The sequence below is a fragment of the Marmota marmota genome, unplaced genomic scaffold (assembly GCF_001458135.2).
Source record: "Marmota marmota marmota unplaced genomic scaffold, marMar, whole genome shotgun sequence".
Classification (NCBI taxonomy): Eukaryota; Metazoa; Chordata; class Mammalia; order Rodentia; family Sciuridae; genus Marmota; species Marmota marmota.
The window spans coordinates 15,354,039-15,381,625 of record NW_026000240.1 but is presented as its reverse complement, the minus strand read 5'-3'; the positions used below and the strand labels follow the sequence as shown (position 1 = coordinate 15,381,625).

General features: G+C 42.6%; 1 protein-coding gene across 1 annotated transcript in view; it reads right to left on the bottom strand.

Moving 5' to 3' along the window:
- Positions 1–21,673: 21,673 nt before the first annotated feature.
- The window catches only part of Iqcj (IQ motif containing J), a 116,296-nt gene continuing 110,382 nt past the window's right edge, over positions 21,674–27,587 (bottom strand). The window contains exon 3 of the mRNA XM_048794652.1: positions 21,674–22,581. Within this exon, the coding sequence (XP_048650609.1) occupies positions 22,296–22,581 (286 nt within the window). The 3' untranslated portion in view covers positions 21,674–22,295. The remainder of the gene's footprint in view (positions 22,582–27,587) is intronic.

Genomic DNA, 27,587 nt, shown 5'->3' with positions numbered 1-27,587 from the left:
CAAGGGGGAAGCTCTGGATGAACGAAGAAGTCAGCACAGCCTAGGAAGACCCTCACACACCCATGATTCCCCAGACAAACTGGATTGGAACCCCATGCCCACACCCTATGTACTGTCCAGTGATATACACACCACTGAACAAAATTAAGGATAAGCAAAATCATAAGTATGTGTACTACAGTAGAGTGGTTGGAGACACTGGAAAATGGTTTGGCCCTCCATCACTCACCCAGCCTTGCTCATGCCCAATGGGTGCTGTATGCCTAGTCCTGTACATGCCCTTAGGCATCCGGCTGAATGAAGGCTGAGCACTGCCCTCCGCCCCTCCCTGGACCTCAGCAAAGTAATTCTTCCCTTTCTGAGGTGCTATTTCACTCTCTTTTTAAAGCACCATAATCCTGATGTCTCTGTAGCAGATGGCTGGAAAACACAAGGGGCCATCTATCACTTGTAATAAGGAATAAAATATCTGTATCATTGATGAATCTGCTAGCCCAGTTGAGCTCACCAGGTTATAAACTCCACACTTTTACTTTTCTAAAAAAATGTCAGACACACAAAATCAGGGAGAATATCACAACAAGTCCCCATATATCCATTACCCTTATTTAAATACCATCTACATTTTCACACAGTTCACATCTCTTTTCTACCACCACCCCTTCTCTCATCCCTGCTTGTCTCCCTCTCTCCCTCCTCCCCCACCAGATTATTTTATGGCCAATCCCAGACATTAGGTCATTTCTTTCTTAAAACCTTAATATGCATAGAATTTTAATATGTATCTCTAAAATAACATGGAAATTTTTAACCAATAATTATGGCCTAACCATGATGTTATCATCACACTAAGAAAAGTACTAATAATATTTTAGTATTATCTAATACCTGTTTATAGGCAAATATTCCTGATTGCCTCAATGGGTTTATCTGGGTCTGCAGTCAAACGAGGCCCACAAGTGGTATTTGATTGTTCTGTTCTTTGAATCCCATTTAATGTAAAGTAGATCCTTCGTGTTTTAACTAATATCTTTTCTATGCATTAATTTAGACAAAGCTTGGTCTGTTGTCTCACTGAATGTCACACACTTGCAGTTTTTCTGTTGGTGACTCTATTGAGGTCATTTAACTCAGTCCTTCACCTACCCTATGAATTAGATCTGGACTTCACTCCTCCACAAGGACAAGCCGTGGGTCGCACTGTGTAGTCAGGTTGAACGAAATCGGTAGAGACTGACTGATCTGCCCCACAAGGTGGCCAGAGGTGATGTCTGGTGCCTCCTTGGATGGCTTCCTGTTGGCCTCTCACTGTGGCTTCACCCAAACGCCATCATATTAATTCATCATCTATTTCACTGAAGTTGCAAACTGTGGTTTTTCTAATTCTATCCTTCTTCCCACACGTTGCTCAGAATTTTGTAAAGAAATTTCCATTAATAGCTAGATGTATTTGATTGCCCCAAATGTGGCACATATTGGAAAAAAACAGACTACTTGCTTAATTCTTTCATATTAATTACCCAGTTTTAGAATACTAAATTGTTCCTCTACTTAGTGGTATCCCATGATTTTTTTTTCTTTCTACTGCTTTATCGTCAACTTAGAGGTCTATATATACCTGTTCTAGTTCTATAATTTCATTCATTATCTTTTAATACCCAAATTTTCTCATGTTTGGCCAGAGAGAGTTTGTGTCTTCAACCTGAATCTGATGGTCTGGGCATCTTCCTTGTGTATTTTGCATTTTTTCTGCCCAGACCTGGGCTGGCCACTCTCTCCTAAGTGACCTGATCTTCTGAGAGTGGCTTGGCGTCTGGAAACCACCATTTATTTATACTCCTTTGTACTAGGTTATTTATAATATGTATTTTCACTGACTAGGACTAGGAAATACACATTTTTAAATAAAAATAAATTTTTAAGTTATATTGGTACTTTCACTTACACTTAATGATGCAAGAGTTCATCTCACCCACTTGGCTTCATACTGAATCCATTTTACCATATCTGAAATTCCCAATTCCTTACACCAAGAGGATAATGGCCTGCAAACTATGAATAACTATGAATCAAGAGACTGTGACATGCCTCCAATGTAATAATGACAGTATCACAGATGGTGAGCTCAGTCCTTCTCTGGATCTCTGTATGTCTTTAGATGTTCTTTTAAAGAAAGATAAATGTTAGATCCTAAAGTCACTTGAAATGATTATCTTCTCTTTGTGATTATGGCACATATATCTAGATTTTTTTCCATTAACTTTCCAGTTTGGGGGATTGTGTTATTTTCTCTTTTATTTGAATTTATTCTCTGAACATATTTACATTATTCCAAGTTCAAGTCTTTAGAACAGAGTGTGCTCATGGAGGCTGATTTCATCACTGCCCACTCTGCTAACCTATGGAACCAGACTAGGTGTCCATCAACAGATGAATGGATAAAGAAAATTTGGTCTATATACACAATAGAGTTTTATTCAGCAATAAAAAATGAAATTATGGCATTTGCAAGAAAATGGATGAAACTAGAGACCATCATGTTAAGTGAAATTAGTCAAACTCAGAAGGTGAAGGGTTGTATGATTTCTCTCATATGGGTAAGTTAGAGAGGAAAATGAAACTGAATTAATAATTATTTGTTAATATAGTTATTATAATGAGTTCTTTAAAAAGACAAAGGTATTTTGGTTTATAATAAAATTCAGTCACATACTGATTATTTTTAATAAATATTTTTTAGTTGTAGATGGACACATTTTACTTATTTATTTTTATGTGGTGCTGAGGATACAACCCAGTGCCTCACATGTGCTAAGCAAGTGCCCAGCCCACACACTGATTATTCAGTGATCACTTAAAACGAACAATTCAAATGTTGTGAATAGATTTTATAACTTATAAAAATGCAAAAGTAAAGTAGGAGCAAATGTACGAAGCAGTCACTAAATAGTAAATCTTTGTACTCTAAAAATAAAGGGTACACAACTTCGTTTTAAGTACTCATAGAATATTGACAGAAATAAAAAATATTTACGTATGATACCAAAAAGTCACCCTGAGCGAATACCCCAAAGCAAAAACTAGATTTTATACTTTATGGCCTCAATTTAACAAAGAAATTGTTAACACGTTTAGAATTCTCACTACCTAAAATCATTCAGGGGCTAGAGTTAGAGAGTGTGTGTTTAGCACTCAAGGCATTGGGTTCAACCCCAGCATCAAAAGGCTATACTTCTAATAACAACAGTAACTTAATAATAATTGAATCCAGGAAAAATATATACCAATACAAAATCTTTAGAAGAAAATGAGGTTACTGCTTGGCATGCTGAGGATAAAGCAGAACTAGAAGCAGATTCCAGAGCCTAATCTTATTGTTAATGAACTAGTTTATTAACATAAGCAAATTTAGCTATCTATTAAATTGAAGAAATAATAAGTGGAACAACAAAATACAGATGAACTTAACAACGGGCAAAGCAAATTTCAAATATAAATATTATGTTATTAGAGAATACAGCAGAATCGGTTAATATGGTAGATGTTATAAAAGAAAAAAGTTAAACAAAATTATAGAATTAAAAGCAATGAAGGAACATATGTAGAGGAAATTTTAGAATAAGAAATTTTAGAATAAAATACTGATATGTTTGTTAACCTCAATGTATTTCCTGATACATCTTAGAAAAAAGTACCAGAATTAACTTATGATAATGTACGAAACACAGTATCAAGTAATTCTGGAAGAAATGAAATCGTATTTTAAATACCTGTAAGACTTTGTGGTTGAACAGTTTTATTTAAAAGCATTTCAGGTTTTCAAGAAGCATAGAATTAGTGTGCCATGGACAAAGCTTGTGAAGCTGGCCTGATCCTGATGCAGAGCTTGAGAAAAATGGCACAAACTGAGACTCGTCTCAAGAGTCACTTGGTTTTACAAGCAGAGATGTGAAAACTCAAATACATAAAATACAAGTAGTAAAAAACATACTAAGAAACTTAAAGCCAGGGAGCAAGTTACCACCCTGCAAGAATGTTGAGTGGATGGGAGGTGATGCACCCAGGTGGGGACAGCAGGGCAGCCACACTGTCCAGGCTGGATGTCCCAGCAATGTAGCGGGACAGTTGGAAAGAGTAGGCACCAGTATTGCTATCCGCACTTGAAGATATTTACGAGTCTAGAAACCCAAAGTCAACTAAAAAGCCTTAGGTGGTCAGAAGAGATTTGGTAAGGTGAAAAGGTACAAATCAACATGACACAGAGTCACTGCTTGCTGTATCCTAATGACAGGCAGAGGAAGAAGAGAGAAATGAAAAGATACACACATGCACACGCACACATGCACAAAATAAAGTTCAAAATATTTCCTGATGTCTATATCCACATCTATGCTTGTGACTGTATCTATCTGCCCATACCATGTCATAGATGGGAAGAAAAAATATTATAAAAATATCAATTCTGCTTCGTTTATGGATCTGGTACAATTCCAATTAAAGTCTCCAAAGTGTTTCTTTAAAGTTTATTGAAAATGAGTGAATAATCTACATGAAAATAAATGAAATGAGAGTTTCCCTACAAGATATTAAAATCTATCATAAAATGTGGACCTCAAGACTGTGAGATCCAGGGATTGACAAGCAGCACCAGAGTGTGGCTCAGAGGATGTTCTAGTGGACTTTTGACATGTGACGAGCACCACTCACAGACTAAAGACAACAGAGTACTGGGCGACAGCTGCCCAGGATGAAGTAAGACTGCTGCTTCTCTTCATGCCAGCCATCAAAATTCCAAACGCATTTGAGACAAATGTTAAAAAGAAAGCCATTCAAAAGCCCAAAAAAAACACCATTTGACCCAGCTATCCCCTCTCCTCGGTCTATACTCAAAGGACTTAAAAACAACATACTACAGGGACTCAGCCACATCAATGTTTATAGCAGCACAATTAACAATAGCTAAACTGTGGAACCAACCTAGATGCCCCTCAGTAGATGAATGGATAAAAAAAATGTGGTATTTATACACAGTGGAATATTACTCAGCAATAAAAGAGAATAAAATCATGTCATTTGCAGGTAAATGGATGGTGTTGGAGAATATAATGCTAAGTGAAGTTAGCCAATCCCAAAAAAACAAATGGCGAATGTTTTCTGATATAAGGTGACTGACTCATAGTTGGGTAGGGAGAGGGAGCATGGGAGGAATAGACGAACTCTAGATAGGGCAGAGGAGTGGGAGGGGAAGAGGGGGCAGGGGATTAGCAATGATGGTAGAATGTGATGGTCATCATTATCCAAAATACATGTATGAAGATGTGAATTGGTGTGAACATACTTTATATACAAACAAAGATATGAAAAATTGTGTTCTATATGTGTAATAAGAATTGTAATGTATTCCACTGTAATGTATTTTTTAAAAAAAGCAATTAAAAAATAAATAAAAATAAATAAATAAAATAAAAAAGTAAAATTATAAATCAGTAAAAAAAAAAAGCCCACAAAAATAGAGGACATACTAAGGACATTTTAGAAATATGATGATATAAAATTCTATAGCTCTGGGGCTGGGGTTGTGGCTTAGCAGTAGAGCACTTGCCTTGCACATGCATTGCCCTGGGTTTGATCCTCAGCACCACATAAAAATAAATAAACAAAATAAAAGTATAAAAAAGTTTAAAAATAATAATAAAATAAAATTGTATAGATCGTTGAATTACTATAACGTACCTCATAGAGATATACAAATATTACATCTCAAAAAATAAAATAAAATTCTACAATTTGATACAGCAAAAATGTAAATAAACATACAATCTAGGAAAATAATACCCACAAATGTGAAGCAAAAGCTTAATATACATAATATTTAAAGAACTTATACGAAAAATTGATAAAAACAACAAAACGGGAGACAATGTGGTCAAACAACTCACAAAATAAATTAAAATAGCCATAAAATTGATAAAATAGTTATATTTCAATAATTAAAAAAAGATTCATATTCAAAAATAGGCTTTCATTAATCTGACAAATTAATGGTACTGGTAGAATAATTCCAGAGATACAGCCACATGTACCAATATCCTTATAAAATTCATAAAAATATTAATCTATTTACAGTGGTCTCTTGTAAGGAAACAGAAATGTAAAAATACATAAAAACCCCATGATGTTGGCATTGATAACAGCAGTGGCGTAATTCACTGGATTGTATCATAAGTATCTGTGCAATTCATATTATGCAACGTTCATATTAAACTATAGGACTGAGAATCTGAACAACAGAAATTTAAAAATTGAGTTTTATGTTTTATATTTTTTTACTCCTTTTTTAAATTAATTTTTAAACTGATACATCAAAACATAAAAATTATCCATATTAATGGGGTACCATGTAACATCTGGACACTTGCATACATTGTGTAATATTTAAACACTGAGGGTATGTGTGTGTCGGGGGGCGTACTGTGTGCTACAGCCCAGAGCCTCACACATGCCTGGGCTCCATCTCTGAGCCACATCCTCAGCTGTTTTTCCCTTTTATTTTGAGAAAAGTTCTCCCTAAGCTGACCTTGAAATTGTGATCCTCCTGCCTCAGCCTCCTGAGTAGCTGGGATTACAGGAGTACACCAGTGCAATCCAGCCTTAAATACTAAGATTTTAAAAGCAATGTTAAAAATATTGAAAATATTTCTTAAGGGCCATGTGTGTGTACATACATACTTTTTCCTAATATTTGTGTGTTTCCAAAGAAATTCCCCAAAATATTAACTGTGGTTTCTGTTGGATTGAGGGTGAGATGATACTTTTAAACTTTGTCCGTATTTTCTAAAATGAATAAAGGTACATATTATAATTAGGAATAAATAAGCATTGTGTTTCAGTGACAGGAATTTAATAATCTAATTTTGAAATGATATTCGATGAAAGTTTTGCAAGTAGTTTTTATAAAGTAGAATCATGCCTCAGTTTTAAGGTTATGCACACTAAATTAATTTGTATAAACATAAGTTAATTTGTACAGACAGAAATTAATTTGTACAAACAGAACTCTATAGGAAATCCTGTGCCTTCCCCTGTGAGCACAATGTTGCTTGAGCAACAGTTAGCTATAAGAAACATCCAGATTAACCTCCATTAACATCTATATTTACTTTGTGTTTAAAAATTAACTGGTAGTTCTGAAGCACTGTAGAATAAGTAAAAATTGTTTTGTGGTTATAACTCTTTGTTGAACTGGAGTATTCTTACAGCATTCCTTGTCATCAGAAACATGGTTAAAGTTTAAAACTAGAAGTGGCAGAAAACGAGCTTGTACAATTTATCCAAGTAGCGTGTTTGGCTGTCTTGGGAAAATAAACATTAAAACTCAAAGCAAAAAAAAAAAAAAATGGCATTAGAAATGTGTTGACGGTGGCCTGCCGTTACCCAGGGCTCTTAACTATGCAGAAGCCTCATTTCTCAGCGCTGGTAGATACATCTGTGATCACTGGACTTTGCTATAGGGTGTTAATGGCTCTTTATCTGTTGACACAGTTCAGATTTGTGAGTCTTCAAGTTGGTGCAAAATGCACTGGTGTTGGAGCAAGTAGCTCAAGACTGCGTTGGCTCCTGATGCTGAGCAATGCTGACCAAGCCCTTGGCCCTGACAGCCAGCACAGCTACCATCTTCTAATTGTGTGAATGTGGGTGTTTTAGGGCAAGAATGAATGCCCACATTCCTGAAAATGAACCTCATCCAGGTGACATCAGGAGGAATAGGGAGACTGGGAGGATAGGGAGACTGGCCCTGGGTCACTTTCTGGGCAGTAGAGCACAAAGAGCACTGCAGACATTTGCTAAGAAACTTACAAAAGGTCATTTTAAAGTCAGGACACACATGACTGGGGTCCATGCCTCTCCAAAGGAGGAAAAATGCCTGATTGATATTTTGATAGGACTGAAGGCTGCATGAACACCTCGTGGACCTGAATGCCTTACCTAGGGTTGGGAGGGGGCTGATTTCCTTAAACCTCTAAATCTATATAAACCCCCAGACAACAGCCACCCTTCGGCATCCCTCTCTTGGGACCCTCCCTCTCTTGGAACCCTTCCCTCTTTGGGAGCTCTGACTTCTTTCTATGACTGTAGTAAATCCTTTTGCTTTGCTCTCACCTTTCTATCTGTGGATTTTATTCTTCAAATTCACAAGACAAAGAACCCAACCCCAAGCTCCATGCTACACAGGTGGAGGAAGCCATCAGGCCACTAGAAGAAGAAACACTCCCTGGTACCAGAACACCATGTTCCTCTCTCCTTCTTTCTAAATGGTCATGATGGAGTTTCCAAAGGGCGTGTGTCTCTTTCTTCTGCCTTCCAGTTAGCCCACTCTTCAGTTTTGTCAGAAAAGGTGACATTTGAACAATCTGAAAGGTCCTGTGACCACTGCTAGGGTCCATCTGCCCACTCAGAAGCCACCCATGCACCAACACCCGCGCGGCACTACCATAGCCAGGAACATGGATCCCGGCTTTCCGTACACATCAGGGTGCCGCGGACTACATGGGGAGAGGCGAGCAGAGGCCCCAGAAGTCTCATTTGTCTGTGGGTGCCGTGGGTACTGGGAGACAGCTCGCACGGTGCAGCCCTCACAGGGGTTAATGCCATCTCCAGAGACAGGAGAACCAAGAGCCAGAGAAACAAGGCTTTTAGCTGCACAGTGCTGAAATTCTCAGGCAAAATTCCAAAAGCCCTCAACGGTGATGTCAAATTGACAAAGTGCCAAAGCCTCTCTGGCATTAAATTTCTACTCTTTATTTCCCCCTTCGGGTTAACAACTGTGAAAATAATAATGTGCTAATGCCACCCCTTGCCCCTGGTATCTCCAACCTCCGTCCTGCAAGGCACATGTCCTCTGAGACCAACACCAGCAGCCTGACACTCTCATTGCACAGAGGAGCAAACCCCAGGAGATGGGCCCAACGTCTGGGCCACGTCAAGTCAACCTGGCACTAAGGTCCCAGGTCTGAATCAGGTTTTCCAGCAAGGCAAGTGTGTAGGTAAGGGCCAGAGTGAGACTCCCAGGACGCAGGGTGGACGAGGGTGAGAAGTAGTGAGAGTAGCCACACCGCTCAGGAGGGGAAGGCTCAGGGCAGCATGACAGCAAGGCCAGGCTGGGCATGTGGCCCCTGGAGTCAGTGAGGGCCAGCACGGTACGTGTGGTGTGTGTGGTTGTGTGGTGTATGGGGTTGTGTGGTTGTGTGAGGTGTGTGGTTGTATGTGGGATGTTGGGTGTGGGGGTGTTGGGTGTGTGGAGGGAATACGGGGGTGGGGGATGTTTTAGGGGTGTGTGTGTGTGTGCTCCTGAGCCTCTCCCCCTGTCACCCAGCCCAGGCCTAAGGCAGTACCTAGGAGGAACAGGATTCTAGGCACTGACCAGGAACAGCCTCCCCTCCCTGACCCTAGTAGTTCCACAAGCCGTCCAGTCAGTAGGATGGTGGAGCTCAGATCCTTTCTTCTGGAGGAAGTGTCTCAGAGAAGCAAGGGCCATTTCAGAATTGTGGCCACTGCATGCAATGTCCAGTGAGGCCAGTACAGTCCATCAATGTTGTCCCTTGCCTGGGGTTCCGGCTAACCAGTTTCTTAGTTCTTCCTTGATTTCTGAGTTTGATTCCTAGATTCTGTCCATTTACTATGCTACCTAGTATGTTGCTAATAAGTTATTTTTTATCTAGAATTAACTAGGGTCAGATTCTGCAGTTTGCAACCTAGAAGATTGAATCAAGCCATGGCAAAGGCTGCCAAGAAGCCAACATCAGGCAGAACCTAGCATTTATGCCAGGTTGGCTGAGATGAACCCCTCCAGATGACCAGAGCCCAGGGCATGGCAGAAACCACTGGTGCTCTAGAATCCACGTCTCCCGTTTTCCTTGCAGTTAGAGCAAAAGAAGGCGAACTAAGTGGCGTGTGCCTCTCAGACCTGGCCCTGAGAGACACTGTTCCATGCCGCTCTCTCCTTTGGGTTTGCTGGAGGGGAGATGACACTCTTGTGGCTTTGGAAGCCATGTGTTGAAGACGGCATAACCCCACCACCTGAGTTCTCTGGACAGTTATATAAAGAAGGACCCCCCACATACACTGAACTGCTCACCTGTCCAATACAGACACCTAAGGAAGAATGAACTTTTTCTGCTGGTTTCAGCTATACATTTTGGGTGTCTGTTGGAGCACAGCCACATGTGGTTAAATCTAGTTGATGAGCAAAGATTCATAGCCCTTGAGGTGGTGGATGGTCCACCCCTCGGAATCCCTCCCATCGGGAAAGGAACAACTGGGAGGTTCACTAAGGTGTGCTGGTGAGCCGCAGCCACAGAGCTTGGAAGGATCAGGCCCAGAAACAAACAGGCTCACTGCAGAGTCACATCCCTGAGTAGCACCTTGGAACTTCTTAGGAATCAATAAATTCTGCCCTTGCACTTCCTTTCCACGCATCCCGTATCCTCATGCTACAGATAATGATGAGATAACTGGTCTGCTTTCCCCTTCAATCTGTCTTTCCTCCAAAACAGCTCCAACTGAAGCATCTCACTCACACTCCTGGGTTTTCCACCTCCTAAGGTGTAATCTGTAACCTTTCTTTCTCCTTCTCAGGGGAGTGTTTTCCTGTGGGGCTCAGGAGGGACAGGGCAACCATGTCCCATGTTAGATACACATGGGGCTAGGGGCATGTACATGGTAGAGTTCAGCAAACGAAGGTTTGTTTTCTCTTTCTAATGCACTGCACTGACACCTCCTCTCCCTGTTCAAGTTGGAGGAGACCTCAGGAATGGCTCTGTAGTGTATGCCAATGCACACACGCACATGCCCACACCCTAGGGCTCTCCCTCTGCAGGCCGACCCTTTGAGCTCTCATGCTCCTGGGTATGGGAAGCTCTGCTTTCTGAGGAAGACTATCTCATTGACAGGAAGTTCCAAAGGTTAAAAAGCTGTACTTAGGTTTTAAATTTCCATACATCTTGATGTTGGGGTCCCTTGGAGGTCACACCTCCCAGTAGAAACTCCCTTGCCTGGGAGTCAGTAAATGCTCCTAGCTCCATTTCAAGGTGACCTCTGCCCTAAAGGAAGTCACTTCTCTTCTGCAACTAGGATGTGAGAGGTCAGAGGAAGATTATATTTAATATGTGATAAAGGTATCTATAATGAAGCCCTTGCACACCTTGAGAGACTTTGCTTCAAGCTAACTCAGATTCATTAGTTCACATTATCTTGCTGAGACTATCTAGCCAGCCAAAAATGCATTCATTTGTATTATTATTGCATTCACAAAGGCATCAGGAGAAGCCATCATCATGCTGACGTGCAGATACAATGCCTACATTTGTATTCCTAGTGATCCCAACAGCAATCAAACATGGATACACTTGTATTACTTGTCAAGCGTGTGTGACATGATGAGTCAAGCTCAGAAGAGCAGACAAGAGGAACCCTGCAGAACTCCAAGTGAGGAGAGATTTCAAATGGCAACAGACCGTGTCGCCCACCCTGTGGCTGGCTGCCTGGGCACATGTCTGGGCATCCAGCCTCTGCTGTGAGTTTATTTATAGGAGGAAACCAGATTAACCTAGAGGCCCTAGGGTTGCAAAGATGAATGAAAATGCAAAGAATATGGTACCCAGAATCGTTTCTCCTGGAGGCTGCTTCTGGTCTTTCAGCTGTGTGGATGCTGTCTATGCCAAGTCTCTAGGCTCTTCCAAGTTCCTTCTCCTAGACAGTCTAGACTTCTCTACTACTTCTAATAGCATTTAATACAAGCCTCAAATGGATCCAGTCATGTTTGCCCAGGTTCATCATGCACCATCTAGCAGGGACACCTCGAGAGCACAACTGAGACAGGGAGGGACAGCCAGCAGTAAAGATGTTAATCAAGGATGAAAAACTTGATACAGCTTGAGCATCCACAATTCAAAACTCCAAAGTCCAAAATGCCCCACATAGGAAACTTTTCCAGTGCTGATTCCATTCCACAAGTAGAAAACTGTATACCATGAAACTTTGTTTCAAGCACAAAATTGTTAAATATATTATAAAAAATTACCTTCAGGCTATGTGTATTTGTATATATGAAACAAATTTTGTGTTTCAAATTGGATACCATCCCCAGGATATCTCATTACATAGATGCAAATATTCCAAAATTCACAACAATGCTGGTCCCAAACATTTCAGGTAATTGATTCTCAACTTGTAGAAAGTGAGGTGGAATCATCAGTGCAGGGGTGATTCTCTGGGAAACTGGAATACTGTCTTCTAAGCCCAATAAATCCTGTTGGACACATTCTGAAACAAGCCTTGAACCCATTTAGAACCAGTGGCGTCCTGTGTGCTGAAACAACACCATGAACCCATGTCCCTTGAAAAAGGCACCTTCTGGGAGCTTCTTGCAACCCCAGCTGCTCTCAGTCTCTCCCTGCAGCTGTCTCCAGGAGGACTACAGCTGGAGGAGCTGCCTCTGAAAAGAACTGTGATGGAGACCCATGCAACAGAGTCACCTGACAGCAGTGTGGACATAAAGGCCATGTCCAAGGTCAGCTTCTCTGGGTGCTGAAAAGGGCTCAGATCTGCAGCAGGAACCACACCTACCATCTCACTCTATGTTCACCCACTCTGCAATGCCTGCAAACTGGGTAGATCTCACCAAGCAAACACACCCTAAACCCTTTGTGCCAGCGGTGACAAAGCCATGCGAGGGAGGGTGACCACAAGATCTGTGAGCATATTTTTACACTGGCAAGGAAACCAAAATGTCAGTCAACTAAATTTAAGATTGTTCTCACACATCTGCCACCACCAGAATGTTGCAAAAGAAAAAAAGAAAGAAAAAGAAATGTGAGCAGCTCATATAGTCTAATTAGCTTGGGAGGTTTTCCTATTATTCAGGTGACTTGCACTCTGTCAATAATGATTGAAAGGCTATCAAAGCAGAAGCCAACATGTTCATGGCTCATCATAGAGCAGCAGTTTCTGGTTAAATAAATACATAGACAACTATATTTCAATTACCAAGTGTATATGGTCATAAATATATCACTAAAACATTTGGAAAAAAACAACTATGAAATGCTACACTTCTGACACTATGGGGTGACTCACATCCTAAAGACAGAGACAAAGGCTGATAAAGAATAGCTTCCTGGTTCTTGAACAGTCTCCTCCACCCCTCTTACAGCACAGAGAAGATCCCATGTCCTGACCCATCTTGAGTCCTCTGTAACAGACTGAAGGATCCAGCCAGCTGGAATGGCTAGTCCAGGTTCACTGCCAGGGAGGACACGGCTCATAGTAAGGAACCATCTGAGTCTATACCACCAAGGCACACTCACAGGAGAAACTACTTACCCGGAAAACCCAAGCAGAATTATCAAATTCAGGGAAATGAAACTTAAAGAACTGGAATTATAAATCTACTTTCTCCTCTTTTCAAAAAGCTGAGTTATTTGAAATGTTGACAGCAACCAAGGAAATCATCAGAGGATCTAGGAAGCAAAGCTGATAGGATGCATAACAACATCTCTTTAATGTAAAACCAAATCACAGCTTTCAAATTGTGCACGCTGTTGAATGTAACTTCTATTTATCCAAATATCAAATGCCAAGTGACAGAAGAGTTAAGAAGCAACAGGGATTCATGTGAAAATCACCCACAACAGAAAGAATTGGTTACATCTGAATTAGGGGTTTAGCTAAGTAAATTGCACTTACTACTAGTTTATAAATCTGAAAACTCTCAAAGGAAATAACTTTTATACTTTAAAAGTATAAAAATATAGCTTTATTAGACCTTAAGATAAAAGTTTGAGCATAAAATAATGTCACAAACTACACTCAATCACTGAGAAAAGGAGTGTTATTTGTTAAATTACTTTTTTGTGGCCATCATGTTCTCTTAGACAAATTTGAAGAGTTAACGAACATATCCATTAGGGTCATTCTTGGCTGGAATTCAAAGAATCATTTCTTCATGGGTTGTATAATATCACAATGTCATAGTATTACACTTGGATGGTTTTAAGGGATAGTTGAAAGTGCTTTTAAAAAACACTTTTTTTGTTTTATTTGAACAGTTAAATTGGACTACTTTCAAAGTAATTAAATAATTTTTTAACATGTCTAAAATACTACTTCAAGGGCTCAAATCTACTTGTTTTATAAAAAGATCTGTCCTTTTCATTTATAATACATTTTCACCGTATATATTTGATTCTTGTAAATTTAAAATTCTATAGAAGTTATCAAACATCCATGCATCTCAACATTAGGATGCCTAGATTTTTTTTTTTTTTGCAATTGAAATTGTACTCTACAATCATAAGTTTAACTGTTCTTCCAAGCCAGTATAATCCAGAAGGAACTTCACACAGGACAACAAATTACATTTGGAACAATTTCTATGTGTGTATAACATGCTATTTCTAAAGCAACTGGTTTGACCAATTGCAACAAAATTAGTTTGCAGTGGATTTTTAAAAAGCAAAGATTCTCAAAATATAAAACACAGAACAAATACCAACTAATAAAACAATAAAGTTACTTTAAGTTGACACATTAACAATTTCTAAAATGACATTTAAACGGTTGATCCTTAATTTAAAATGCACCACTTTTTGCAGTTTACATTTCAGTTTCCTCCCTCCATATGTCCAGACTATGATGGATCTAAAATAGATGACAGGTGTTTGGAAAACTTACAGTGTCAGAATGCTTGTCCTGGTCACCATTCCACAGTGTGGCGGGCTGCTTGTAGCTGTCCATGGTGCTGAAGAGCGTCTCTTGCCCATTTGAAAGGAAAGAGTCATTTATGCAAACTGGCTTGGAGAGAAATCCATGGAGGGCAGCCTGTGTCAGCAGGTGAAGGTACCTGGAGCGCTTCTGCAGTGTGACTCCAGCAGGGGCTTCCCCCTCAGTGGCCAGTCATGCGCAAGCCACTCAGAACTTATTTGGGACCAGAAATCTTCAAGTACTGACCAAATAGGCAGAGCTCTCTGGGAGGAAAAGTTCACAGATTTTTGCCTGTGTTGTTCAAATTGAAAAGAAGTCTGCACAGACAAGGTATTCAGACAGCAGAGGAGAGGCTCTAGGGAAGTTCTTGATCTTCATGCAGAAAGCACGCTCCCAAGTCCAAGGCGGCCAGCTCACTTCATCCCATCAGTGCATCTGTGCTTTTAGTAATAAAGCAAAGCTGAGAATCCTGCCAGGGGCTGCATACATTGAGGAAACCAATGTATGCAATGTATGCCTCCCTCCAGCCCCAGCCTCTGTCAGCTGAAGACCATCACAGCAGAAATCGCGCTGTGCCTTCCACAGAGTGTCTCTTCTGAGGCTGAGACGTGTGAAGAGCCACATGACACCAGATGATGTCATTTCAAGGCAGGTCACAGTCACTTCTCTGTGCAGATGAAGTCCTTCTTCCAAGCACTTAGCATGGTGATGCTCTTGAAAAATCCATCTGCATTAAACAGCATGGCCTAAGACCAATACGCTTAACCCTGGACGTGCAGCCAGGGAGGGCAGCTGCTGTGCAAGGTTGGGGTCGAAGTCTGCTGCTGCTTTAGGAAACCAACGCTTGTGATCAACTCTAGAGAATGTGTCCAGAAACAGTCTCCTCTGGAAGTCACTGCCAAAGGTAGGGGAATCTACCTCTGAAATCCTCAGAATTGTTAGCATATTTAAAAAGTGAGTGTTTAGAGGATCAGCCCATGGTGGATGCAAAATAAAAATCAAGGCACATGTCTTTAACTCCCCAAAATATTTATTTCATGGAATAAAAATATTTTGAAAATAAAAAGAAATATTACTAACACTGTCTCTGAAAGGATTTTAATGTTTTAAAATTTATTATTTTAGATTTATACTGCTCTGAATAAAGTAGCAATCAGGATTTCAGCTATAGCATAATGAATGCACATACCTAACTGGGAATGAACAGGCATCATTGTATAAAGCACATGGAGAGATGCCCACCGCCACTGCTCCAGGTTTCTCTCCTCTGTGTGGCCACGTGCCCTAGCTTAGGGTTTTCAGCCATAACTGACCTTCTTGCCAGCTAGTGGCTAAATTGTTTCTTCTCCTTCATGGAGACTAAGCAATTCTCATAGCTGAAGCCCAGAGTAGTCTGAAATTAATCTGTGCTTAGTGCAGTCCCTCTTTTAATAAAATCACAATAACTCAAACACCAGAAACTTCTCTTGAAGAGCAAGGCACTCTGTCGTACCTTGAGGAATAGCCATGAGACCAAGGGAACAGGGACCTGTAGGACGGGAGCCCCTGGGCAGAACTCGACTACACATGGGGACTGTGAGTATCAGCTCAGGAGTGACCAGCCCAGCACATTTCAGGGATGTCACACACATCAAAAAGCCAAAGAAAATCAAGAAAAAAAACAAGCACCTAGGTGGTTTTGTCCTGCCCATTTCCTAAATAAAATTGATTTATTTTTTGATTTGTACAACTCAATATTTTCTATACTTTAACAATGATGAAGATTACTTGGGACATTTTTAAAATACAAAATCCCAAACCCTTTCTCTTAGATACTCTAACAGAATAGATCTACTGAGGTTCTGGAAACTCTATTTTTTAAAAAAAGTACTCAGATTAATTCTTATTTCAAAAAAGTGCAATAGTTAGAATACTTACAAGCATGCAATCATGTAAAAAACAACACAAGTAAAATCTTGATCTGAATCGGAAGCCCCATCCTTTACCTCCCCCAGGCTGCAGAACAAGGACACAGTCCACCTGGAGACAAAGGCCAAGCCCCAAGCCAGGTTAACCACAAAAAATGAGTTTTTCACAACGGTGTGTATCAAGGTGGGTACTTGACTCCGAGGCTCTGCTCTGATGTGTAGTTCTGCAAGTTTTGACCTTGCAAAACAGGGTTTGTTACATTACCAAGGGCGAGTGGGTTGGGGATCAAGGAATCGTCCACTTTGCTGTCAGGCAGCCAATTTTCAGTGTTAGCAGTCCGTGAAACATTTAATCCTCAACCCCAAACCACACGATCACTTTAAAACCTATCAAGAAAAAGCACCCTCAAAGCGTGAATGAAAAGATCATCTAAGGAAGGGACCCGTCAACCTATAGATCTAATCAACCAATACTCAAAGACATGAAGAGGAAGATGTGAGTGTATTATTTTCACACAAAAATACATGCTGCACACTGTTACCCATAAAATTTTTAAAATTTGGGAAAAGAAGACACATATTTTCTAAGGTTTGGGTTTGAAGAAAAGAGACATTGGCTGCTGTGTAAATATAGTCTTTTTCATATGTGATCACCATATTCTCTGATCTGAGTTTGGGGACATACAGACAGACAAAGAATTTGTTCCCTTGGGGGGCCTGGGGGGCCTGAGAGGAAGGTTGGAAGACAGTCTGGATGCGGAAACAGCAGAACTCGGGGGACCTAGATTGAGAACAGCTGAGCTAAGATGGCAACTTGCTCCTGACCTGGAAAATCTAGGCCATTCAATTATTAAGTAGCATGAGGCTTACAGATGCCATAATTCACAGCTTTCAGGCTCACATTGGAAAGGGCCTGGAAATCCCCTTTTAGGGCCCAGTTCCCCCCAAGTGGGTATGATGTGACAAGGCTTCCTCTCACCAGATCCCCTGCTGTATTTAAAGCCCTGAGACTGAAGATCTAAAAGGGCCATGCATCTTGAAAGCAAGGTGCACGCCTCTGGCTGCAGGGGCAGCACCAACTGAGCTGGAGCTCTTGATAAATGCCAGGACCACTCACTCATAGACCCCACCAGTCTAGGGGCTCCCAGTCTCTCTCCAGGACCAGTGAGGGCCCAGATCCCCAACCCTCCCAGACCCCTGCTCTTGAACTGCTCAGAACTGTAACTCCTCCTACTGCAGGGGGTGGGACCAGCTGGGTGGGGCTGGGCCTGTTTCCCAGGATGCAGGGGGTCCTCCCATTCCTCATTCCTGGGGTCTAGAAGGAAGTAGAATGAGTTAGCCTTGCTTTCACGACCCTGAGGCTGGGCCCTCTGAGGAGACCCCCCCACTCATTCAGAAGCAAAGGACTTAACCCTGGTTTCATCTTCAGAACTTGAAAACTCATTTTTAATTAGAGCAACACTAAAACAAATGATAGATGTCTTACTTTGCAGTGTATAGCTCCAGTCTCAGCTTAGGAATACAAATTCTGGGACACACATCAGTTCCCAGGGATTCACAGGGAGAACGGGCACTGTGCCCCACAATCCGTACCAAGTTAACATGTCCATCTCTCACCTCCACAGCATTTTGAGTTTACAGTGGATAAGATCAAGAGCAGATTCAACTAACACCTACTGAGAATTTTCTGGGTCCCAGGCTCTGTGAGGTTTTATACTTGTAAAGCAGAGTAGCCATGAGGAGGCCCAGACCCCAGACCCCACCCAAGCCAATGAGACAGAACCTCTGCAGGCCATCACAAAGATCTTTCTGGATCTATTTGCAAAGTCAGACAATACTGACTTGGAAAAGTTATCAGTCTCAGCTGGGGTTGTAGCTCAGTTCATAGAGTGTTTACCTTGAACGTACAAGGCCCTGGGTTCAATCCCCAGCACCACAAAAAAAAAAAAAAAAAAGGAAAAGAAAAAGAAAATTATAAGTCCCAGAGTTTATGATACATGTTTCATGGTTTCTTTTTGTTATATCCTGTTAGATAAATTACAGGTGTCTCAGAGCTGAGAACTGATTGTAAGCATCTTAGCATGTAAAATGTACTAATAAAAATTCAGGGAGCATTTTTCTATTGTCCTCTATGCAATGACTGATATTTTAAAATAAGAACTCTTTTCTTTGATGGGGGAGGCATGGGAAATTGAACTCAGGGGCACTCAACCACTGAGCCACATCCCCAGCCCTATTTTATTTAGAGATAGGGTCTCACTGAGTTGCTTAGCACCTTGCCATTGCTGAGGCTGGCTTTGAACTTGCCATCCTCCTGTCTCAGCCTCCTGAGCCACTGGGATTGCAGGGGTGCACCATTGAGCCCAGAGATAAGAAGTCATCTCTTGCTTTTCCATTGTGACACCCACAATTTCCACTCCCCAGTAACGGTAGCCATGCAGAATTCCTATTTCTAAAACAACTTTTTTATTACCATATGATACATTGTGGGGTGAGAGCACTTACTGTTCAGATAGCTAACATAACTTAGTATCGTCTTTCCTTAACATTGGCTTCCCTCCTGTTGATCTTTAACTTGGTATTGAATAGTTGAGGTGTGAGATTTGAACCAAAGAGCATGGATCAAGGCAATTTATAAAATCACATGGAATTTTTCTAGTGTCTTACTCACTGTTTATAGCTGTCAAATTGTAAAACAGTCTTAGAAATGCAGCAGCTGATTGCTACCGCTACCGCTTGACCAGGCCTAAATCCAGCAAGAAGGACACTAGCCAGCTCCACCCAACATGCAGCCCAAGGCAGGTTAGCTATCTCTCCAAGTCTCATTTTCATCGTCTGTAAATTGGAGATAATAACAGAGCTACCCTCATATAGCCATTGAGGGGATTAAATAAGATAATCCACAAGAAAGTATCAGCAGAGAGCCCAGCACCCAACAAGGGCTCAGCTCTTGTTAAGATGAAGAATCTGAAGCTCAGACTTAGACGGTGCTGTCATTACATATTTTAGAGCAGAAATATCCTGAGAGCTGCCTTAACCACTATGTTTAGATGCAAGGATCCGAGCAGAAGCACACAGAAGTGGCATTCTTAGTGCAGCACAGGGACTCAGTCAGATCAAGGAGTTGGTTTCCCATGTGGCCTGTGTCTGGGGCAGACAGGGGAGACAGGCAGTGGTTACAGTGACTGCAGGCCTGGGGATGGTGGCACTGACCAGGCTCGGGGAGCAGGCAAAGAAGGCCTGCCTCTGGTGGAGGCTGTGTTGGAGGCTAGCTGAGGGAAGGCTGGAACTCTAGACAAAACAGCAGTTGATCAGATTTGAGAAGACTGACTGTGGTCTGGAGGCATCTGCAACAGCTGACCCAGAGAAAGGGGGCTGAGAGTCCATGAGCTAGCAGAGATCAAGCCAGAGTCAGGCCAGGGGGCTCCCCAGGGAGAGCTTCCCTGGCAGATGGCCTTCAACTTACACAGGGGACTTTAAATTTACAGATAACAAAGTGTGATTCCATCATGGCTTGGTCAATGCGGGCCAGGGTGATTCTATTCCCTCCATAAATGAGGTCCATCCACTGGCGGGTGGAAAAAGTGCATCTTCCTGCCTGCAGCTCCTATGGGCTGGGCAGGATCACCTTCCCACCTCATCTCCAGGAAGGTTAGAAGCCCCAGAGGAGATAAGAGTGAGTCCCCCGCAGGGGCCCAGGGCAAGTGACAACCGTGGGAGAAAAGGGTTCAGAGATGTGTCCATCCACACAACTAGGTGTGCGGTTTTTAAAAATTACATCTTGGATATTTCACCTGCCTGACAAACAAGACTGGAAATATCCTGACATCTTAAGCTTTTATTTTACTTTGTATGTTGAGTGGCACCTCATGGCCATCGCTGACATCAAAGTCACCCTGATAATCAGCAGCCTCTATTAGAATTCCAGGCTGGGTCTCTGATTGCTCTCTGATAACTGGTTCCAATAATGAGTTTTGCTTTGTTTTGTTTTTAAATCCGCCCGACTCTTCATTTTTTTGTAGGCACTAGGGGTTGAGGCAAATTTCCACACACTGACACCATCATCATCCCTGTCCCATGACCTCAGAACTACAGGAAGATGATACAGGGGTCAGCTGGATGTCACGCCCACCACCCACCGTCTGACACACATTATGCAAACCCAGGTGCTGGGGACATTTGAGAGAGAAAATCTCCTCTACCGAAAACAGCAGGGGCTGAGAAGCCAGGATGAATTAGAGAAGGTGTGGCTGCTGGCAATGGTGTGTGGAGGCTGGATCATGGTGGCCAGGTGGGGGAAGGGCATGCTGTTAGCCCCTGAGCTGCTGGCATGAGTGGGTTGCCCCTTGAGGAGGTCAGGTGTTCTCTTCCAGGGTCTCAATCCACCAAAGGATTAAGCGCCCAAGGTGCTCACACCAACTCCCCACCCCGGCCTAGCAACCATGGTCGTCAGTCACCCTGAAGTGTGGCCACGAGAAGTCACAAAAGCAGGAAATCTAAACCTCAGACCTGAGGGATCAACTTCTGACACTGCATCTCCATCGTGGAAGTTCAATCGTCTAAGACCCTGGATTTGCACTTCCTGTGGCATTTCAGCCACGGCCTGCAAAACACTCACTTTGCACCCTATTTTTTACTCACAAATCATGCACCGTCTGCAACCTTAGGCCTGGTATCTCCCACTGTGGTCTACCTGCACCCTCTAGTGACAGCGCGCTCAGATACAAGCCACCCCACAAGACACTCTCCCAAGAAATTCACCAAATATTCCATTGCTGCTCTCAGTTAAAAGTGGACCTTCTGTCCCATTTATTTCACAGCTACGAAAGCAACACATTCCCTCCCTTGAAAAGTCCATCTCTAGATAAAACCAGTTACCAAAGAATGTGCAAATCGGTCATCAGAACACCTCTCAGATAAAGTAACTTTGGCTTGATCCCAATGTGAATACACCATTCTGCATCTTGAGAAAACTTTTTCACAACTGAATGAACATTAGAGCAAAGTAGCAAAGGAATATTTTTTTTACTCCATTTCTCTTTCTTACTTTTCAGCATTACAGTGGCTGAATCCATAACACCCTGGTTTCTAGGCACCCGACAGACACATATGTCATTCTCTTTAACACACAGACATCAACAGTTCCTTCATTCCTTAGCCTACTTCTGAGTTGTGTGCTGGTGGCCTGTAGCCCCACTGTAGTCTCCAGTTTACCTTCCACGTCTTCTCCGTGGATTTCTGGCGTCTCCTGAAGAAGGAGCCACATTTGACAATATCTGACCTGCATCCCTACATGGCAACACCTTTCCAGGTGGCTGCCCCTCAGGTGGGGTCTGTGGCCCCATCTGGCCATGGTGACTTGCACACACCAGCCAAGAGTGGCCTACCTGGGCTCTGAGCTTACCTACTATTTCCAGTTCCCTCTGGGAAAGTTCTCTTTCTCGTACTAACCTTCTGACACATTAGTATCACACAAGGCTTCTAGAGGCACGAACTGAGATGCACGTCCACAGAGAAAAGGAGATGAAGTGAGAGCCTCAGAGGCTGATTTCAAACACGACCCTTTCTCCAGACTCAGTAAAGCTAACTTCAAGTTGCGAATTGGTCTGTTCTGAAAGGACAAAGCCCCTACCCTAGCTTCCAGGTAGCACCTGAGCTACATGGTGCCTCACTGTCGCAAACCACCTGCTCACACCCCACAACTTCCATCCTAGAACCAGAGTCCAGGCGACGTATAAGCGGCGGTAAGTCAACCAGGAGAATGGAAGGTGCACTCACAGGTGTGCTGCTGTCGGAGAAGGTGTTCACGCTGCTGGAGTTGCTCAGCCTGCCGGAGGACACTGAAGGTGGCGACGGGCTCCTCTTCTCCAGGGGCTCCTGCCGCTGCAGATGCCCGCGCCACGCCCGCTGGATGCTGTGAGGAAAAAAATCACACTGTCACTATTCCCACCAAGGGCACAAAGTAAGTAACATTCTAAATGTTGTAAAAATTAGAAAATTTTGGCTACCCATATAAAATACACAAGTTTATAATATTTCAAAATAGTCTGTAGTATTATTTTTTTTTCTTTTCTTTTCTTTTCCTTTTTTTTTTAATGTCACTTTGATTGTTCTGAAAATAAGTACAATTGTAAGGGGCTATTTGAGTCAGTATTGCATTTTAGCAAGTTGAACACCAGGGGGCGGTGTGGTGCCTTGGAGAGCCCAAAGGTCCTGCAAACTGCAAGGACAGATTTACAAGGGTGAACTTGCTCAAGCAGCCTGTTTCCTGGCTAGCGTCCTGGAATCTGGAAAGTGACAATTTTCCTTAGTTCAGAAATAACAATCCTTAGCCAAGAAAATAACATTCATTTTCCCTAAGTGAATAGATAGCTTATTTTAGTGATAAGAGAAGAAAACATTTAATGCTTTTAAAATAAAAGTGTATTAAAGCCAGGTGTGGTGGTGCATGCCTGTAATCCCAGTGGCTCTGGAGGCTGAGGCAAGAGGATCGAGAGTTCAAAGCCAGCTTCAGCAATGGTGAGGTGCTAAGCAACTCAGTGAGACCCTGTCTCTAAATAAAATACAAAATAGGGCTGGGGATGTGGCTAAATGGTTGAATGCCCCTGAGTTCAATCCCTGGTACCAAAAAACAAAACAAAACAAAAGTGTATTAAAAACATTTTATGCCCACTGACTTCCTTAATGCAAGAGTTCTTTGAGTTTTGGATATTTAATTTATGGTCATTGCCAACAGATTATGGAACAATTTAACTTAATTTAAAGCATGTTAAACTATCTCATTCCTTTTTAAACTTCATATGATAATATTTCCCTCTTACCTCTTGCCAGTCATAATTAGAGTTTCAAAGGCTGCAGGACAGGGTGGACAATGTCTTTAAACTACCAGCAGAAGCTAAAAGCGCCAGGCCATTCGCTTCCTGTTAAACTAGCACCCTAAATTGTTACATTGTTTTTTAATGGTTTCAGCCATGGTATGAAGTCTCTGTATCCTAGGAAAGTTGATATCACACATTGTGACTTCCCTTGGGTCACACCTCCAGCATGACTTTCAAATGACTTCCAGTGGTGACCAGGACTACCTGTGGTGAGTTGTCCCCACTGGGTCATGAGCCTGAGGAGCCACTTGCACTGCAAAACAGACAGCAATGTGTAGAGAAAGGGTGGAGTGGGCGATGCCATCTACTGTGAGAAATAGGAAGTCCAGTGGTCCTTTTCAGAATAGAGCATTTAGGCTGCAATGTAAAATTGGATTGTAGGAAAGGCAGCTAGAGGGGACCTAGAGCAGAATGGAAAGTTACAGGCAGTTAACTCACACAATAGCACCATAACCTATGGATATGGCAGATCCAAAGTCCAGGCACCTGAATAGCCCTTAACAAACAGGAGATGGGGGAAGAGCTCAGCCTGACCAACAGCGATATAGTCTCTTGTTTAAGAAAGAATAACTTAGGTAAAGAAGTAAGAGCTGCCTATGTGTCAGAATGTGTTCACCCCAAGAAGTCTTTCCCACCACAGAAGAACAAGAGGAATGGGGACAATTCAAGGTCATTTCTTTAAATAACCCAATAGGAGACAGGAAAACACAGGGGACATTCAGGAAGTCCTACTCAGCCAATGAGGAATCACGAAAGGGCCCTTGCACCCTAATGCATAAAATACTGACTGTACCATCTCTGGGTGTCTGACCACAAGACACCTGATCTTGCGAGACCATCATTTAGGTCTCTCTTCTGCGGAGCCTGAGGTCTCCCAGTTGATTCTTTGGGTTTGGGCAGGTGAGCGTGTTTCTCACAATACGAACTGGCCCAGCCACACAATTATTGAAAAGGATATTTGGCATCCATTTAGAAGTAAACCCTATGCTTCCTTGATAATTCAAAATGTAGGAATAAACAAAATATGTTCACTAACTTCAACTGGCCTTTGAAAAATGGTATCGATGGTGTTAATTTAATGGTAATAATGTCAACGCCACCTGTCATTGTAATAGTGAGCTCTCTCTATGCTATTTTATGTAAAAGAGAACCCCACTTCATGGAAATCACTTTCCAGCCTTCTCCTCCTGGCTCCACCTTGACTGCAGACTAAACCACTGGTGCTTTTAGCTTCTGCTGGTAGATCTCCTACTGGATCCCTCCTTGGCTGCAGACTAAACCACAAGTTGCTAGTTAGCTCTTTTGCTGTTGTGACTAAAGGGCGCGATCAGAACAACTGTAGAGGAAGAAAAGTCTATTTGAGGGCTCAAGGTTTCAGAGGTCTTAGTCCATAGAAGGCTGGCTCCATTCCTCAGGCTTGAGGTGAGGCTGAACATCATGGAGGAAGAGTGTGGCAGAGGGAAGCAGCTCATATGACGATCAGGAAGCAGAGAGAGACTCCATCTCCAGATACAAAATATATACCCCATAGCCACGCTCCCAATGAACCACTTCCTCCAGCTACACCCCGTCTGCCTCCAGTTACCGCTCGGTTAGATTCACTGATTAGGTCAAGGCCATAACCCAGTTACTTCTCTTCCAAACCTTCTTGCATTTCACACCTGAGCTTTAGGGGCACACCACATCTAAACCGTAACAACTGCCTTGATACTGTTATTTTTAGATTAAGCGATGCTGAGGATGTCATCCTTTGAAGACTAGATGAAGTAAGGGAACACATTTTGTTGGTTCCTACATAAAGGAAGCCTAGGTTTCTAGACAGATGCTAAATATCTTTTTTCATAACTTTTTGACTAGGCCTGTTGCTCGTTCCCTTCACTCATATTGGAGATGGCGCTGTCACCTGCCCCTGCCCTTTCTCTACATGTCCCTGTTTTGCAGGTTGAGCGGCTCCTCAAGCTCATGACTACCTGGGGGCTCACCATATGTGATCCTGGTCACCCCTGGGTGTCCTGACCCAGAGGACAGAAGAGAGGGCACTCTGAGAGCCAGGTGCTTGGAGAAAGCTCCAGAGAGTCTTAGTTCTTTAGTTGGGCCTGGCAGGGTGGAGGGAGGGAGGAAAAAAGCCTTGGGGCAAAGACATGGACCTGAGGGCACAGGCAGGAGGTGGGAGGTCTGCAGAAGACAGAAGGGGGACCTCAGGAGCTGCTCCAGGCCAGCAGGGCAGACTGGCCAGAGAGGGCACCCTGTCCCAGATTTCCCACTGCTCCTGAGTGGCCAGGAAGCTGGGTTTTCATATGAAAGTTACTAGTTCTTTTATGTTACTAAATAACTTTAAAATTTTCAAAATACATTATAATCCTGTATGAAGAATTCTGAACCAGCCAAAAGAGGGTGCCACCCTAAGTGGCCTGCCGCGTGCTGACTTAGGGCAGATGAGGAGAAATCCTGTTGTTCAAGTCTTTGTTGAGTTCTCCATGTGAAGCTGTGAGTTCTCCTAGCAGGTCTGGTGTCCACCCAATCCCTCATCCTGACATGCATGTGCCCAGTGATGTGAAGGGCCACGCAGGCCAGTGGAAGTCTTCCCATAGCCATCCGTGTCTCAGCCCATCTCCTCCCTGCCTGTCCCTGACTTCACTCCACCTAGGATTGGTGGGACTTCCAGCACATCCTGAGCTCTTGCTCTTCCAGATCTTTCTTAAGGTTTCACCAATGCTAAGACCACCTTGATGGCAGCAACCCCGGCTCCCTCCCAGGTGAGCATTTGGGCATGGTCCTGCATCTGTGACACTCTGTGAAGATGACAAGACACTTGAGAAACAGGACACAGAGGGGTGACTGAGCATGAGAAAGAGAAGAGCGGCTGGGATGGTGTGGACCATTCAAAGACAAGAGCATCCAACAAGGCCAGCTACCGGGAGGCTGTACAGCCCCGAGGCAGTTCCCAGCGGCCAGCAGTGCCCTCTGCAAGTCAGAGGACCTGGTCAGTAGCTGATGAACAAACCTATTCTTCATACGTTTGTCCAGAAGGTAGCTTGAGAGCACGTTTCTTCTCACAAGGAAGTGGCCAGGGAACTTCTCATTAGCCTGAGGCCGACACCAGTCACTCTGGCCTGTGTGGGGCTTACTCACAGAAGCTCAGCCTCAACTTCCCCAAGGCATGCAAGAAGTCAAAGGTCACCGTGCTCAAGTCCCTCAGCCCCAAAGTCCACACGTAGAGGTCCTGGGTAGACTATGAAAACAACATAAAAACAGACGTGTCTAGTACTTCCAAGTATTTTGAGGTAATGTGAAAATCACATACACTGGAACCCTGGATTCCTGAATGTCCCTACTGGCAGTATTTTGTTACCCAAGTTCACAGAAATATGTTGGGAAGATCCATTTGGATGGAAAAGACTTAAGAGGCTTAGTGATTTTTCTGGGTTTTTCTCACTGAAAGCTCATTATAATCCAGTTACTGTTGTCATTTTAATGAGTCCAATCAAGGAGGCCCAAAGAGGTCACCAGGCTGCTCAAGGTAAGGAGCAAAGCTGGGGTTTGAACCTACATGACTCGAATTGCAAAGTCTGCACTGTATCCATTTATCTCACGTCTTCTCTTAATTAAATTTTTGGACACAATATCTTTATTTTATTTTATGTGGTGCTGAGGATCAAACCCAGCACCCCGCACATGCCAGGTGAGCACGTTACCACTTGAGCCACACCCCCAGCCCTCAAAATTCTTTTTAAGATTGTCTCTTTCACCCTTCATAGAAAATCTAAATACTGTTTCACCACAAAACCAAATACACCAATAAAAAACAGGAAAGGAATTGAAATAGTTACGGAGTGGATGTTAAAAGCTGATTATATTCAATGCATCTGTGTGTTGCTTCATCACTACATAAATACATTGCTAGAACCCAAGGGAAAGGGTGGCACTCAGTAACAAAGACATCCAGTGACAGTTTGTATTGGAAGACCTGCTGAGATCTTGCTGCTGCTAGCAGAACGTGGCCGGGACCTGCGGGACCACTGTTGGGGGTAGAGTCCCCTTG